The 15,270-nt window shown below is 39.0% G+C and overlaps 1 protein-coding gene across 1 annotated transcript; it reads right to left on the reverse strand.

Annotated features, from left to right (window-relative positions):
- Positions 1-248: 248 nt before the first annotated feature.
- LOC112048338 (torso-like protein) lies at positions 249-10,890 on the reverse strand. Its single transcript, XM_052888640.1, has 5 exons — positions 10,686-10,890; positions 6,234-6,452; positions 5,250-5,544; positions 1,533-1,664; positions 249-1,187 (listed from the first exon to the last, which is right to left on the reverse strand). Exons 1-5 carry the CDS (start codon positions 10,793-10,795, stop codon positions 927-929), a joined length of 1,017 nt encoding a protein of 338 aa, XP_052744600.1. The 5' UTR covers positions 10,796-10,890; the 3' UTR covers positions 249-926.
- Positions 10,891-15,270: the final 4,380 nt, after the last annotated feature.

The raw sequence follows: 15,270 nt of genomic DNA on the forward strand, positions 1-15,270 counted from the left end.
TCAGACTTCCTCTTATACTTCTTACTTACTTATACTTATACTCATTCCTTATTTTATCTATTCTTGTCACACCACACATCCATCTCAACATACGCATTTCGTTCACATGCATTCGTTTACTATCCGTCCCTTTCACGGCCCAACAGGAAAATTAAAATAATATAAGGAAAATAATGTGTAATTCTAAAACTAGACATACGATTTTTACTAAGCGAAAAATGTCAATGATGATCGAAATAAAATGATAATTTTATAAAAAAACTTTTATTGTACAAAAAATACTGTTTTTACATGAGGTCGATATTTATGCTACAAGAGGTAAGTATATGACCAAAACATACTATTAAGGTATATCATAATATGAATTTTTGTATTTATTTTTATTTTTATATAGTTGTTTTACCTATTGGCTTTGACTTAAGTTAAGAGTTTATTAAATACTAGCAGACGCCGCGTGGTTTCACCCGCGTGATTCCCGTTCCCGTAGGAATACCGGGATAAAATATAGCCTATAGCCTTCCTCGATAAATGGGCTATCTAACCCTGAAAGAATTTTTCAAATCGGACCAGTAGTTCCTGAGATTAGCGCGTTCAATCAAACAAACAAATAAACAGACAAACTCTTCAGCTTTATAATATTAGTATAGATTACAACTTATTGTCGGTCCGTAGATTAAAACCAATATGGCTTTTAGACATAAGTCGATGCCTTTAGCATAGATGGGCCTTAAAATTTAAATCTTTAACGGTCAACGGTGTCTGGTGAAGGGTCGTCACGGTACATGAAGATCAAGGAGAAGGGATAGAAGAGAAAGAAGACAATTATCTGCTGCCTCCTAAAGCATTGCTGACAGTTCTAAAACGACGAAGTTCGTTACGATCGTTTAAACCATTATTTCATGCATCAATCAGCAACGATTTTTCGTTTAAGCATTAACTTCCCATAGTTTCATGTCATTCTCCACTATCTCAGCATATCTGTCTCTTTTATATCTATCTCTGAATAGAGGTTTTAATATCTTAAGCCCTAATCCTAAAAGAGCACCGTTGTCTAACATATCGTTAAGTTTAAACGCAACGTTGGCGTTGTAATATAACCTCAATAGGCTCGGTCTGGAGAATAGATATTGGCTGTCTCGTAGATTGTTTCTCGCCCACTCTTCTATTCTCTTGTTGCCGCTAGCCATCTGAAAAATTAATTCAAGTAGGTAATTATTTCGAAAGAGTTAGTTCGAAAGCCGATGGACGTTGGGATCCCAATATCGACCCGAGAATTTCCAAAAAAACTGGGAAAGTGATGCCCTCTCTACTCTTTCCAACAGGATTATTTTTCCTAATTGTGGAAGTGCCTAAATATGACCTCAGCGGCGTCACTGAGGGGTTTGGGTGAGCATTTGGGCCCGAAGGCAGAAGCAGAAGAGATGGGCGTGAAGACTCTCTAAGGGCGTCTCCTCTGAGACTTGGAATACAACATGACATGATCATGGGCAGCTTTACCTTTTCTTATTAAAAATAAAGACTATTTTACTTACTCGTATATCTCCAACTTGTTTGAGGAAATACGACGAGAAGTAGAATCTCAAGTTGTCAGGGCCAGATCTGCGCCGTCCGCGCCTGACATAGCTCTTCAGGAGGTGGAAGCCTGACCTTTTGTATTTGAACACCTGAAAGGTCAGGGGATTATTAAACGCCGTAACAGTAGTAGTAGGTATAGTCATAAACGGATGTACGTCTGTACATCCGTTTATGACTATACCTACATCTAGTACATATGTGGATTATGTATAAATATAAAACGCTTTTTAATGAATTCTTAAGTTAAGGTTAATTTTTTGTTGTATTACTTACAAAAAATTCATAAAAATGTAAGTACCAAAGTCGATAATGCAAACAATAATTTTCTTAATGACTAAAATTAAAGGGAACATTCTACTTTTTCAAAATCAAATACCTATACCTATCTATTAAGTGGGTAATAAAGTTCCAGAATAACCGAAAAGCCTCCTAATAATAAATTCCATATACCGTTTGTACTATAAACCCTGGTATAGCCATGATAGCCCAATGGATGTGACCTCTGCCTCCGATTCCGGAGGGTGTGGGTTCGAATCTGGTCCGTGGCTTGCACCTCCAACTTTTCAGTTGTGTGCATTTTAAGAAATTAAATATCACGTGTCTCATACGGTGAAGGAAAAACATCGTGAGGAAACCTGCACACCTGATAATTTTTTGAATTATCTGCGTGTGTGAAGTCTGCCAATCCGCATTGGGCCAGCGTGGTGGACCAAGGCCCCTCATCCCTCTCATTCTGAGAGGAGACTCGTACTCAACAGTGAGCCGAATATGGGTCGATAATGATGAAAATGAATGATTTATACGAGTATTATTTAGGCTAAGTAGTCTATGCCAATACTAGGTAGTCATTTCAACATCTTTGTACCGAATAAATATATTTTTTTACGAGTAACTAGCTTTGTAAAAGATTTTTCAGATTCAGCCTTGAAGTCCACTTTTACGAAGTACCTCCATTTCAATTAATCTGTTTATTAAATAAAGAATTCGCGTTACACCAATCAACTTAATTGAAAATAATTGAACGCGTTCATTCCTATTCATTAATGACACGCATTATTTAAACTTTCAGCGCTCTCTGAGGTGGTCGAAAATTAACGTGATGAAACAAGTAGGTATAGTACGCGGCATATAAGTTGACCTATGTGCCGCGTACTATACCCACTTGTTTCATCACGTGTAAGTAATCTATACCAATATTATAAAGGGGTAAAGTAATCTCTGAATGTACTTAAAAGATTTTAAAAATTAATTAACCACTAGAACTCCACGTTATATGTGAGTGTCATTTAATGCGGTTACATTTAATCCCCATAGTCTCACAGGAACGGTAGCTACACGGGTGAAACCGCGGGGCGTCGGCTTGTGCTATTACAGTGCTCGCCACGAGATATTATGTTTGTGAAGTTAGCAATAAATGACTGTGCAATCAATCAATAATACAAACGGCGCGTGCTGGGGGTGTTTGCGTCTGTACGAAATACATTCCGCAGCTAACTTCACAAACTTAAAGATCCGTGACGAGCACTGTAAGCTTGTATGACTGTATGTTATAGTAGTTTATGACCTTGTGTATACCTAATAATTGTTTAAATTTACATATTTGTTTTCTGCTTTCATTGTTAGCTTATCCAATAAATAAATAACAAATTAGTAACCATAACAACAACTTGACTACATTACAATTCCGTACAAAAATTTCAATTATTTAACTTAATCTATGTATTCGTATTATATATCGGGCAACTACGAAGCACGCTACCAACACGCGTGTTCTGTGGTTGCCCGGTACGTTATTCAAGTCAAATAATTAAAAATTTTAAACCATAGTTAAACTTTGGTTCATAAATAACCGCCTGTTTGATTCAACTTACTTGCCGTGGTCTATACCTATATTTTGTTTGAGAGTTGTGACCACCGGAGATCTTCAGAGGCATTCAAAGAAATTATAATAATAAGGCAGTATAAACGGCGTGTACTATTACAAATTAGTGACTAGAGACTAAAGGATACTTTGGATCTCGAGTGTCGAAATTTAAATGGCTACGCAGAATAACAGTTATTTTTATACAATAGCTTTCTTCGAATTAATTTTTGAGATTGTTTAGGTAACTCGGTGTATAAATATGTGGTGTATAAATATGTGGTGTGACTAATTACCATGTAGGTACTTAATGACAGTGATAATTTCGTCACAAAAACGTAGTGGTTCATTTTCAAATGCACAAAGGCTCATGAGGAGGCTCAGAGTCACACAGCGTGCGATAGAACGAGCTATGCTCGGAGTATCCTGCATGATCGAATTAGAAATGAGGAGATCCACAGAAGAACCAAAGTCACCGACGTAGCTCAACGAGTCGTGAAGCTAAAGTGGCAATGGGCGGGGTACCTACACAGTTCAAAGAGCCGATAGATCGCCATTTCAGCACCTTAGGACTCCACCCAAGTTGCTAAATAGGCGACCCAACAGCAGAAAGCGCAGTGTTGGTCCCTCCAGGTGGACTGACGACATAAAGCGAATCGCTGGATGCATGCGGCTCAGGATCGTGATGTTTGGAAGTCCCTACAGTGGCATTATGTCCTGCAGTGGACGTCCATCGGCTGATATGATGATCACACCGAGATGGACTCGAAAAGTAGTACTCGTCGTAGCCGCATAGCTTAACTACTGGGACTGACAAAGCAGGAAAACTCGGTCCTTAACCTTATTAAATTTTCGGTATACCAACGAATTATTTGTACCGAACAATATTTACGGGCTTTCCCAGCGCTTATCTTGGCTTATCACAAATAAATGACAGGTCAGTGTTAATTAAATAAACAAAGAGATTATTTTGTTTTTTATGAACAGTCAATCACATACTGAGTGACTATGTTATGTCTAGTAATGAAATTAACCTCACCTGATATATAAAATCTCCAGTGACATAGGAATCAATATAATGCGTCCCAAAACTCTTCATTCTCAACTTCCTCACAGCGGCTGTATCATTTACATCAAGACCATAGCCACTGAGTGATAGTCAAGTCAATTGAACAAGAATGAAATGAGCCTCACCTGATATATAAAATCTCCAGTAACATAGGAATCAATATAATGCGTCCCAAAACTCTTCATGGACCTTCTCACAGCGGCTGTATCATTCACATCAAGTCCATAGCCACTGAGTGATAGTTAAGTCAATTGAACAATAATGAAATTAACCTCACCTGATATATAAAATCTCCAGTGACATAGGAATCAATACCCAATAATGCGTCCCAAGACTCTTCATGGACCTCCTCACAGCAACTGTATCATTTACATCAAGTCCATAGCCACTGAATGATAGTCAAGTCATTTGAACAATAATGAAATGAACCTCACCTGATATATAAAATCTCCAGTGACATAGTAATCAATACGAGTATAATGCGTCCCAAGACTCTTCATGGACCTCCTCACAGCAGCTGTATCATTTACATCATGGCCATTGCCACTGAGTGATAGTCAAGTCAATTGAACAAGAATGAAATGAGCCTCATCTTATATATAAAATCCCCAGTGACATAGGAATCAATGTAATGCGTCCCATAACTCTTCATGAACCTCCTCACAGCGGCTGTATCATTCACACCAAGTCCATAGCCACTTAATGATAGCCAAGTCAATTGAACAATAATGGAATAAACCTCACCTGATATATAAAATCTCCAGTGACGTACGAATCAATATAATGTGTCCCATAACTCTTCATGAACCTCCTCACAGCGGCTGTATCATTCACATCAAGGCCATCAATGGCCCTCTCAAGGTACTCCTTCACGTGTATCTGCTTCGTTGTATCAATTTGCACAGTGTTATGCGTCTTGGATAGTTTGACCAGCACGTAGCAGCAGTTGTCTTCCTGCGTTTCATATTCTATGCCGAATGTTCTCATGATTTCGTCGTATACCCAATCGCCTAAGAATGCTTTCCATGGTTGTTCTGTACTGAAGACAAGATCATGTGTTATACATATTTATAACTATGTGGAACTTGAAGCTGTATCGTTGAGGCTATTGAGGCTATAAAAATTGTGACTATAAATTGAAGCTATTGAGGCTATAAAAGTCCGAAGTTCAGAAGTTGGTGATGTTACACCCCGTGCCTCGGAGAGCCGTTAAGCCGTCGGCCCAGGTGATTGTCATTAATATCTGATTGTGGTTGACGGAGTTTATGGTTTTAAAATTATCCTAAGCCCGCCAATCCGCTTTTGTGCAGTATCTCTCCAATAAGCCTTTCATAAAGGATATGGAGATGATGCAGATGCATAAAAGCACTGCCTACCCTAAGGACTTAATACAAACCTATATTGGACCACAGAATACACAGGAGTTATCAATTTTTTACATATAGTGCTTACTCCCTAGTTAAAAACCTTGTGCAAGCCAGTGATTGAGCTAACTGCCAGCCCCTGTAGTGTTAATGACGATGAGGTTGATAATGATGATGTGGATTTTATTGTTTGTGAATTTTAGGTGAATTTTAAATTTTTTCCCCAAAATTTTACCTGCATTTGGTGTCGAACGTACCTTTCGAATTACAAAGAACACATTTTCATAAAAAGTTTCTTCTCCTATTCCCCCTTTATAGGATGTTATGTGGGTTGTATAAAAAAAACTGTAATAAAATTCCTTACCCCTCTATTTTGAAGTTGACGAAGTACCCCGCAAGTAGCTCCTCGAACGTTTCACACAGCTGTATGTTCAGTGCCACCATGCTGTCTCCCGGAGACTCGATGCTGATGATGTTGTCAAACACTCGGATGTTCTTCTCTCGGAACGGCTCCACTGTCTCCGAGCTATAGTCTTCATAGTCGGCTGAGACCACTTGCGTGACTTGGGATAGGTCTCCGTAGCTGTAAATTAAAATGTCACTATTAAACATTTTCATGTTTTTTTTTTATTCTAAGGTAACTTACTTAAGTTACTTGGTAAGTGATGATGCAGTCTAAGATGGAAGCGGACTAACTTGTTAGGAGGAGGGTGAAAATTCACAGCCCTTTCGGTTTCTACGCGGCATCGTACCGGAACGCTAAATCGCTTGGCGGTACGTCTTTGCCGGTAGGGTGCCGAAGCCTCCCACCAGCCAGACCTGGACAAATTAAGAAAATCTCAATCAGCCCAGCCGGGGATCAAACCCAGGACCTCCGTCTTGTAAATCCACCGCGCATACCACTGCGCCACGGAGGCCGTCATGTAAAGTAATTTCATTTTATTCAGATTATGTAAGTCCCGTACGCTCCTTTATGGGATCTCATCGGTGTCATCGGGGATTTGGACCGAAAGCAGAAGCATAAGAGGTGTGCGGAACGACTCTCTTTAAGGGCGTTTCCTCTGAGACTCGGACCTCGGCATAGATGGTCGATCTGGAAGATGTTTTGGCCTGAGTAGTAAGGCCAATGCAAACGCATATTGCTCATACTGTACAATAGTTTTTTTTTTTATTTACAACTAGCCGACGCGACGCCCGCGACGTCGTCCGCGTGAAACTCGATGTAATCTTTCAACAACCCTTATCCTACCTCTACCCTACCCCTAGCCTACTTCTTCCCCTACCCTACTCCTACCTACCCCTACCCTACTTTTCTGGTTGTTTTTTACACCTTGTGTGCGAAAAACCCAAATATCTTACGGAACCCTATTTTTTCCAAAATAAGATATAGTCTATGTTACTTGTGGATAATGTAGCTTTAGTATAGTAATAGTAAAAGAATTTTTAAAATCGGTCCAGTAGTTTTTGAGCTTACTCATTACAATCAAACAAACAAACAAACATACAAACAAAGTTTTCCTCTTTATAATATTAGTATAGATTTAGCCCTTGACTACAATCTCACTTGATGGTAAGTGACGATGCAATCTACGATGGAAGCGGGCTAACTTGTTTGGAGGAGGATTATAATGCACGCCTCTTTCGGTTTCCTTTCGATTTACAGGGCTGTCCTGTAAATCCACTGCGCATACCACTGACGTACTTATGGAAGGAGCATCCAGCATATGCTAACTTCAGCCTTCATTAGGCTTTTGCAGGCTCTTGTCCAATACACGAGTAGGTCGCTTGATGTCAAATAAACATGATTTAGGCCGGTATATTTTTATCTAATCAGTAATCACTGAAGGTCGTATATTAATGTGCTTCGATCCGGAACGACTGGCCACTGCCACTGTAGTGACGACAAACTAAAATTACTGTACATTGGTAGGGGAACCCTTGATGATGAATGTGGATATACTCGAGCGTCGGGGGATAGATTTAGTAGATTATATGATATTTTTTTATTTATTATTTTATTACAAATTAGCCCAAGACTACAATCTCGCATGATGGTAAGTGATGATGCATTATAAGATGGAAGTGGGCTAACTTGTTAGGATGAGGATGAAAATCCACACCCCTTTCAGTTTCTACACGACATCGTACCGGAACACTAAATCGCTTGGCGGTACGTCTTTGCTAGTAGGGTGGTAACTGGCCACGGCCGAAGCCTCGCGCCAGCTTAAAGATATAGGAAGAATAAATGCAATTAATACCTACTATTTTCGCTTTCAGAAAAATACAACAATAGATTTTAAAGAAAATTATTATTGCTTTCTGATTGTGGAATGCACTGGGATTGTTTTCTTCGAAATATCATAAAAATAACCATGAGGTCGTGGATTCGAGTCCTATGAAATATTGAGTTTGTTTTTTTCCATGAAATTCCTTCTAAGTACAATTTTCTCTTTAATCTTGCTAAATTTTTTACATATTATGGTGTGTTTTTTTTCGAACATTATATTTTTAAGGCCGGACTCAAAACCGAGAGGCCCATATGTTCGATTTCCGCGCTGGACTTACTCAATATTACCACAGTCTTTCACTATTTGGAGAGGAACGGGAATATTTAGCAGTGGCGAAGGATGGAATTATGACGAAAGTAAGCCGTCCCAAAGAAAAGCAAAATTTATACAGGGTTATACAAACTCCGGTTTCTCATATAATATCTAGATACTGTACAAGAACGAATATGCATGGATTTTTAAAGGTAACCCGATAGGAATCGGCTTGCATGAACTCTTCGCCGCTGATATCTAGTGGTCATATACCTTTAACAGGAATATCTAGTAGTCATTATTCTTAAAAAAAAAAACCAACGTACTTTAAGCTAATATTATAAAGAATAGATTTCATTTTTTGTTTGTATATATACCTACCTACGATATAACTTAAAACTACATAACCGATTTAAAAAAATATTTCACCATTTGAAAGCTTAATTTTCATCAAGTAAAATAGGCTACGAGAACAAATTGTTTCAGCATTTGAAAGTTATAACTTCATAAAACACCACGCTGGCCCAATGCGGATTGGCAGACTTCAAACACTCAGATAATTAAGAAAATTCTCAGGTATGTAGGTTTCCTCACGATGTTTTTCCTTCACAGTTTGAGATGCACATAACTGAAAAGTTGGAGGTGCATGCCCTGGGATAGTATAAACGTGGGCGTAGAAAAGTAGGGCGTGGACTAGTATCTATACTAATATTATAAAGCTGAAGAGTTTGTTTGTTTGATTGAACGCGCTACTCTCAGGAACTACTGGTCCGATTTGAAAAATTCTTTCAGTGTTAGATAGCCCATTTATCGAGGAAGGCTATAGGCTAAATATTATCCCCGTATTACTATAGTGGAACGGGAACCACACGGGTGAAATCGCGCGGCGTCTGCTAGTATACTAATATAGTTAATACTAAAACATTGGACGGGGATCGAACCGTCACCTCTCGCTGATGAGTTCACCTTTACCACTGAGCTATTGAGGCTAAACATTAAAAAAATACTTGAAATAACTGAATTTTGAATTGGAATGGTTTTGGTATGGGCCTCGCTTTTTTTTTTTCTTTACAAGTTAGACCTTAACTACAAGCTCACCTTATGGTAAGTGATGATGCAGTCTAAGTTGGAAGCGGGCTAACGTTTCTACACAACATCGTACCGGAACGCTAAATCGCTTGGCGGTACGTCTTTGTCGGTAGGGTGGTGACTAGCCATGGCCGAAGCTTCCCACCAGCCAGACCTGAACCAATTAAGAAAACCTCAATCGGCCCAGCCGGGGATCGAACCCAGGAACTCCGTCTTGTAAATCCACCGCGCATACCACTGCGCCACGGAGGCCGTCACAATAATTGCTATAATAATTATTTCCAATGAGGTCATAACTTTGTAATACAATATCAAACATCTGGTTTATTGATATAACAGATATTATAATTATATAGGTACTAGCGAACGCCCGCGATTACGTCTGCCCTTAGAACTTCTTAATCCGGCTTTCTTGAAAAATCAGTTTTTATCGTACGTAAACTACTTCCCTGCCGAATTTCATCTTGGTACGACAAGTGGCTGTCAAGATTTTGTGATGAGTGATCTTTAGAATTTATATATTAAAATACTTAAGTACCGACCAGCGACTTCGTCTGCGTGATATTCTGTTTTTTAAAAATCCTTAGGAATCAAAAAAGTCAATAGCCTCGTCTGTCATCTAGTGAAAGTCGTATTAAAATTGGTTCAGTCATTCGACAGGTTTGCCCGAACCAGAAAGACAATAATTTTGAAAAAGTTCGTTTGCCTTTTAGTTTCCTGTAAATAACTATTTTGTTTCAAACTAAAGCGTTTTGAAACTAAGGTCAAAGGAGGGTGGCCTGGCTCTATAGTAAGCCCTTAAAATGGGCTACTAACTCAGACCAATTATTGTATAGGACCTGCCTCGCTAGACGTTACGTTTCTGCCAAAGTATATGATCAACGATCTAATGCGATTATAAAAACTGTCTCTATATAGTCGATGTTAAATAGTTATAATCGTGTTCGTCGGTTAAAGAGCTCCGTAAAGATACTTTTTTGTAGAATTGAATTGTGTAAAAAACGGGCAAAAACTTCTAGTTTAGTATAAGATATACACCAAATCTAAGCTCGTTTTCCTCAGAAAATGACAGACAATTTTGTTCGTGACTATGAGTGCGATACAGGTCCTTCTATAATTGGTCTGAGGCTACTAATTATGATGATTCTGTACATAAATGTTAATAAAAAAGCGTTCAAAACACTTACTTAGCAAACACATCAATAGCGTTCCCAATACTCAAACTGTAACCCAGATCGCTTTCCCCGCTGTAGCACACACCACAACAGAAAATAAAAGTCAAAAATAACATAAACATCTTTCAAAGCACCAAAAATAAAGGCTAGTTTACATTGAATACATTGTAACACGCTAGTCGCGCATCGAAGGCGCGTTTGGACTGATATTTTCACAGTTTTGCTAATGATGAGAGCAGTGTGAACTTGACCCAAGAGATTACTTGCGTATCCGAGATAGACGCGTGCGCTATACATTCTAACAAATGACCCGACCTAGCTTCGCTCGGGTTGAATAGCTGGGCATATTTTACTAGCTGACAGTTGCACCCGCGTGGTTCCCGTTCCCGGAAGAATACGGGGATAATATATAGCCTATAGCCTTCCTCGATAAATGGGCTATCTAACACTGAAAGAATTTTTCAAATCGGACCAGTAGTTCCTGAGATTAGCGCGTTGAAACAAACTCTTCAGCTTTATAATATTAGTATAGAATACCTACTAGCCGACGCTACGCAGGTTTAAACGCTTGGTTCCTGTTCCCATGAGAATAGCGGGTATAGATTAGACTGTGTCACTCACAAACAACGTGGCTTTCTAGTGGTAAAAGAATTTTCAAAATCGGTTTAGTAGATCCAGAGATTTCCTCCTAATCATCATGATCATTAATTGAATGAGAGTATTGAGAGCCATGATAACTCAGGAGATATGACCTCTGCTTTCGATTCGGAGGGTAACCATAAATGTTTTTTATACATATAATTCCAGTGCGGGGTCGCCATTCCAGCAGGGACTGACCACCAGGTGGTCTGACGACATCAAGCGAGTCGCAGGGATTCGCTGATGCAGGCGGCTCAGTATCGTGATGTTTGGAAGTCCCTACAAAAGGCCTATGTCCTGGACGTCCATCAGCTGTTATAATGTTGATCATGATAATACATATGATTGTATATTTTATGCATAAATTTATAATAATCATATATTAGTAGGTATTTTTCAACATTATGTACTTACCGAATTCAAATTAAATGTAATTATTGTATTAACCATTGAATTAGTATGTAGGTACGTAGTACATGGAAATTCAATGCTATTAACCCATTTTCATAATAGTGACACTAAATTGAATACCCAATTTTATATTTATTATATTGCATCTAAATCACCTATTAATGATTAATTGATAGCTCAAGAATATTAATAGTTACGTAAGACGTGATAAATTTTACCCCATTCATCATCATTAACAGCTCATATTCGGTTTACTGCTGAGCACGAGTCTCCTCTCAGAATGAGAGGGGTTAGGCCAATAGTCCAACGCTGGCCTAATGCGGATTGGCAGACTTCATATACCTACGTAGAGAATGGGGATGATGACTAGGTTTGAATATATTGATTTTTATGATACATTCGGGTAAATAGGGTCAATGTTAACTAATTTATACATAAAAAGCAAAGATTGTCTGGATATTTGCAAAATAAATGAGATTATAAATTTTCAAAATCTATTAAACATATTTTATCGTAATTAGATGAAAATTCATACAGTTTTAGCTTCCTTACATTAAATGTGTCATTTTTTAATATGTGAACTATAAGCATAAACGCACAAATAACAAAGATAATAGTAATTTTGTTTGAACGCGCATACAAATCTAACGATCATTACATTGGCTATGACGTCATTAGTTCGAGCCATTTTGTATGGGTCGTTTTTCAGGGATCCGCGGCGGCGCCGCAAATCTGACTCTTTAAATCCCTGTAGCTCCGAAAGTAATGATCGCAGATACCCTGTTCCTTTTACAAAATTGCTTTACTATTAGTATACTCTTAATTTATATACAATTTAAAAAAACTGTCATCATCCCTATTAAGAAAACTTGTATGCGAATTTCCTCACGACATTTTTCCTTCACCGTTCGAGACACGTGATATTGAATTTCTTAAAATGCACATTACTGAAAAGTTGGAGGTGCATGCCCTGGACCGGATTCGAAACTACGCCCTTCGGGATCGGAAACAGAGGTCATATCCACTGGAATATCACGGCCACCCAAAAATGGATTTAAAAATATCGTTGCTTTCGTTTGGTCCTATTAGGGCAAATTATTAGATACAAAATTACTTGATGCTAAATGCTAAATGGTAAATGTAAAAAAAAAGCTTTCAAATATAACACATGCATTCCCAATTATATATTCACACGTCAGCGTTGTAAAACACGACGAAGCATTTCGAGAAGTATTGCATTTTCAAATTTTGGTGTTGGAAACTTCATACTTTATTTAAACGCTTTTTTTACGTCCGTTAAAAAACCTCTCGTGCGAATGATGTTAAGTCATATTGAAACAAAAAAATATATATAACCATTCGTAAAATATGTCACTGCCTCATCTAATCACGATAGTACTCATGTTCCATTTAAACACAAAGCCGAACTACAAAAATCAAGGTCCATGGCGGTTAGATGATGCCACACTCGCGATAACCTGGTGAACTTTCGTATGAATCGCTATAATTAAGTACTTATTCATAATGAGCATACGCATCTCATATTTTATTTGGCACTCACATAAATTAAGTACTACCTATAACCTTATGCCATCATCATGGTCATATCGAGCGATGGACGTTTACTGCAGGACACAGGCCTTTTGTAGGAACTGCCATTACGATCCTAAGCCGCCTGCATCCAGCGAATCCCTTCGACTCGATTGATGTCGTCAGTCCACCTGGTGGGGGGTCGCCTATACAGCGCTTTCTAATGCGAGGTCGCCATTCCAGCACCTTGGGACCTCAACGTCCATCAGCACTAAGAACTATTTGTTCCGTCCATTGTCATTCAGTTTCGCGACTCGTTGAGCTATGTCGTTCTCCTGTATTTCTGATTCGATCACGCGACCAAATCTCGGATGCAAAAAAATGATGAACATCATAAGCCATTATGCATCCACTGCTGGTCATAGGCCTCTTTTAAGTAGCGCCAGCCCGCTCTATCTTTGGCTTTTTGCTTTCAATCGATGCCACCAGCCAAGAGGAGGTCGTCGCTCACCGAGACGCGGTCTCCTCTCAAGGACCTTACGACTCCAACGACCATCGGTCCTACAGACAGACATTGATGCTATCTCAGAACTCAGCTGCGAGTGTCGCAAACCGATGGAGGCGCAGGATGATGCTGCGTAAATTATCGCACGATTTTCCGAAACTCTTCATCGTGTTCATTTCTTATTTGCATACCTACTTTGACGTTTGGGAGCTATTTTATGAAATGAGGCATTGCAATGCGTAAGAAATAGGAGACACCGAATAGGTACCGAGAATATAACAAGGTAATATTCATTATTTATTATGAAGGTTAATTAAATAACGGTTTTCAAATTGTAGGTTTTTTTTTAATATAGCCGTGATATATCATTTTGAAATCCTCTTGACGAGTCCTTGAATTTGATACCCATATCGCAATATATATATATATATATTATTCTTTACAACATGTAGCCCTTGACTACAATCTCACCTGATGGTAAGTGATGATGTAATCTAAGATGGAATCGGGCTAACTTGTTAGGAGGAGGATGAAATCCACACCCCTTTCGATTTCTACACAACGTCGTACCGGAACGCTAAATCGCTTGGCGGCGCTAAACGTCTTTGTCGGTAGGGTGGTAACTAGCCACGGCTAAAGCCTCCCACCAGCCGAAATATTCCAAAAATAGAAATTTCACGTCGAGTCTATAGCGTCTCACAGTCGTGTTGGTTATTTTTTAACTTCATCTATCTAATAACACTTGGGTTATTAGGAAAAATCTAACGATATCTTAATTACGTAAATCCGTTCAGCGGTTTGGAAGATATGAGGTAATAAAGAATATTACATACTTACATACATACATACATGCAAGATACTCGCGAAAAGCATAACCCTTCTCGCAGTCGGGTAAAAAAGGACTCTGTAGTGTCTACCTACCTATAGCATGGCAACTTCGTTCGTAACACTCTCGATGGTCTGCGCGGGCCGGGGGGCGTGTAGCGATGAATGAAAAACCCACAACTGATGCACCTCACTTCGCTGCATGGACGATTACACACCCGCGTAGTGTTGTGTTTCCCCCCCGTCGCCCGCATATCATGGCAGTGTCATCAACGAACTTGCCAGACTATACTTACTTTTGGTTTTGACAGTACTTACCAACGAGGTACATTGTATGATAGCTTTGTTCTTACATATTTCTTGTTTTTTTAAGCTAACGTAGAAACGGCTAATTATGATTAAAGTTGAACGACACACTATCAGGCATAATACTAGGCGTTTGCTCGTGATAAGCCACAGATTCAGGCAATGACCCCGTTTCATCACAACCCATGGCTGAGGGGACGGATGTTCCACGTAATCGTGTTAAGCTAACACCATCTCGGGATTACGGAGAAAATTGTTAAGGAAGTAACCATGTTTGACATTTAGTTGCCTAGTTTTTTTTAGGGTTCCGTAGTCGACAAGGAACTCTAATACTTGGTTGAGCGATGTATGTGTGCGGTTTACTATAGTGATCCTTGACTG

Source organism: Bicyclus anynana, chromosome 23 (assembly GCF_947172395.1).
Source record: "Bicyclus anynana chromosome 23, ilBicAnyn1.1, whole genome shotgun sequence".
NCBI classification, from domain to species: Eukaryota; Metazoa; Arthropoda; class Insecta; order Lepidoptera; family Nymphalidae; genus Bicyclus; species Bicyclus anynana.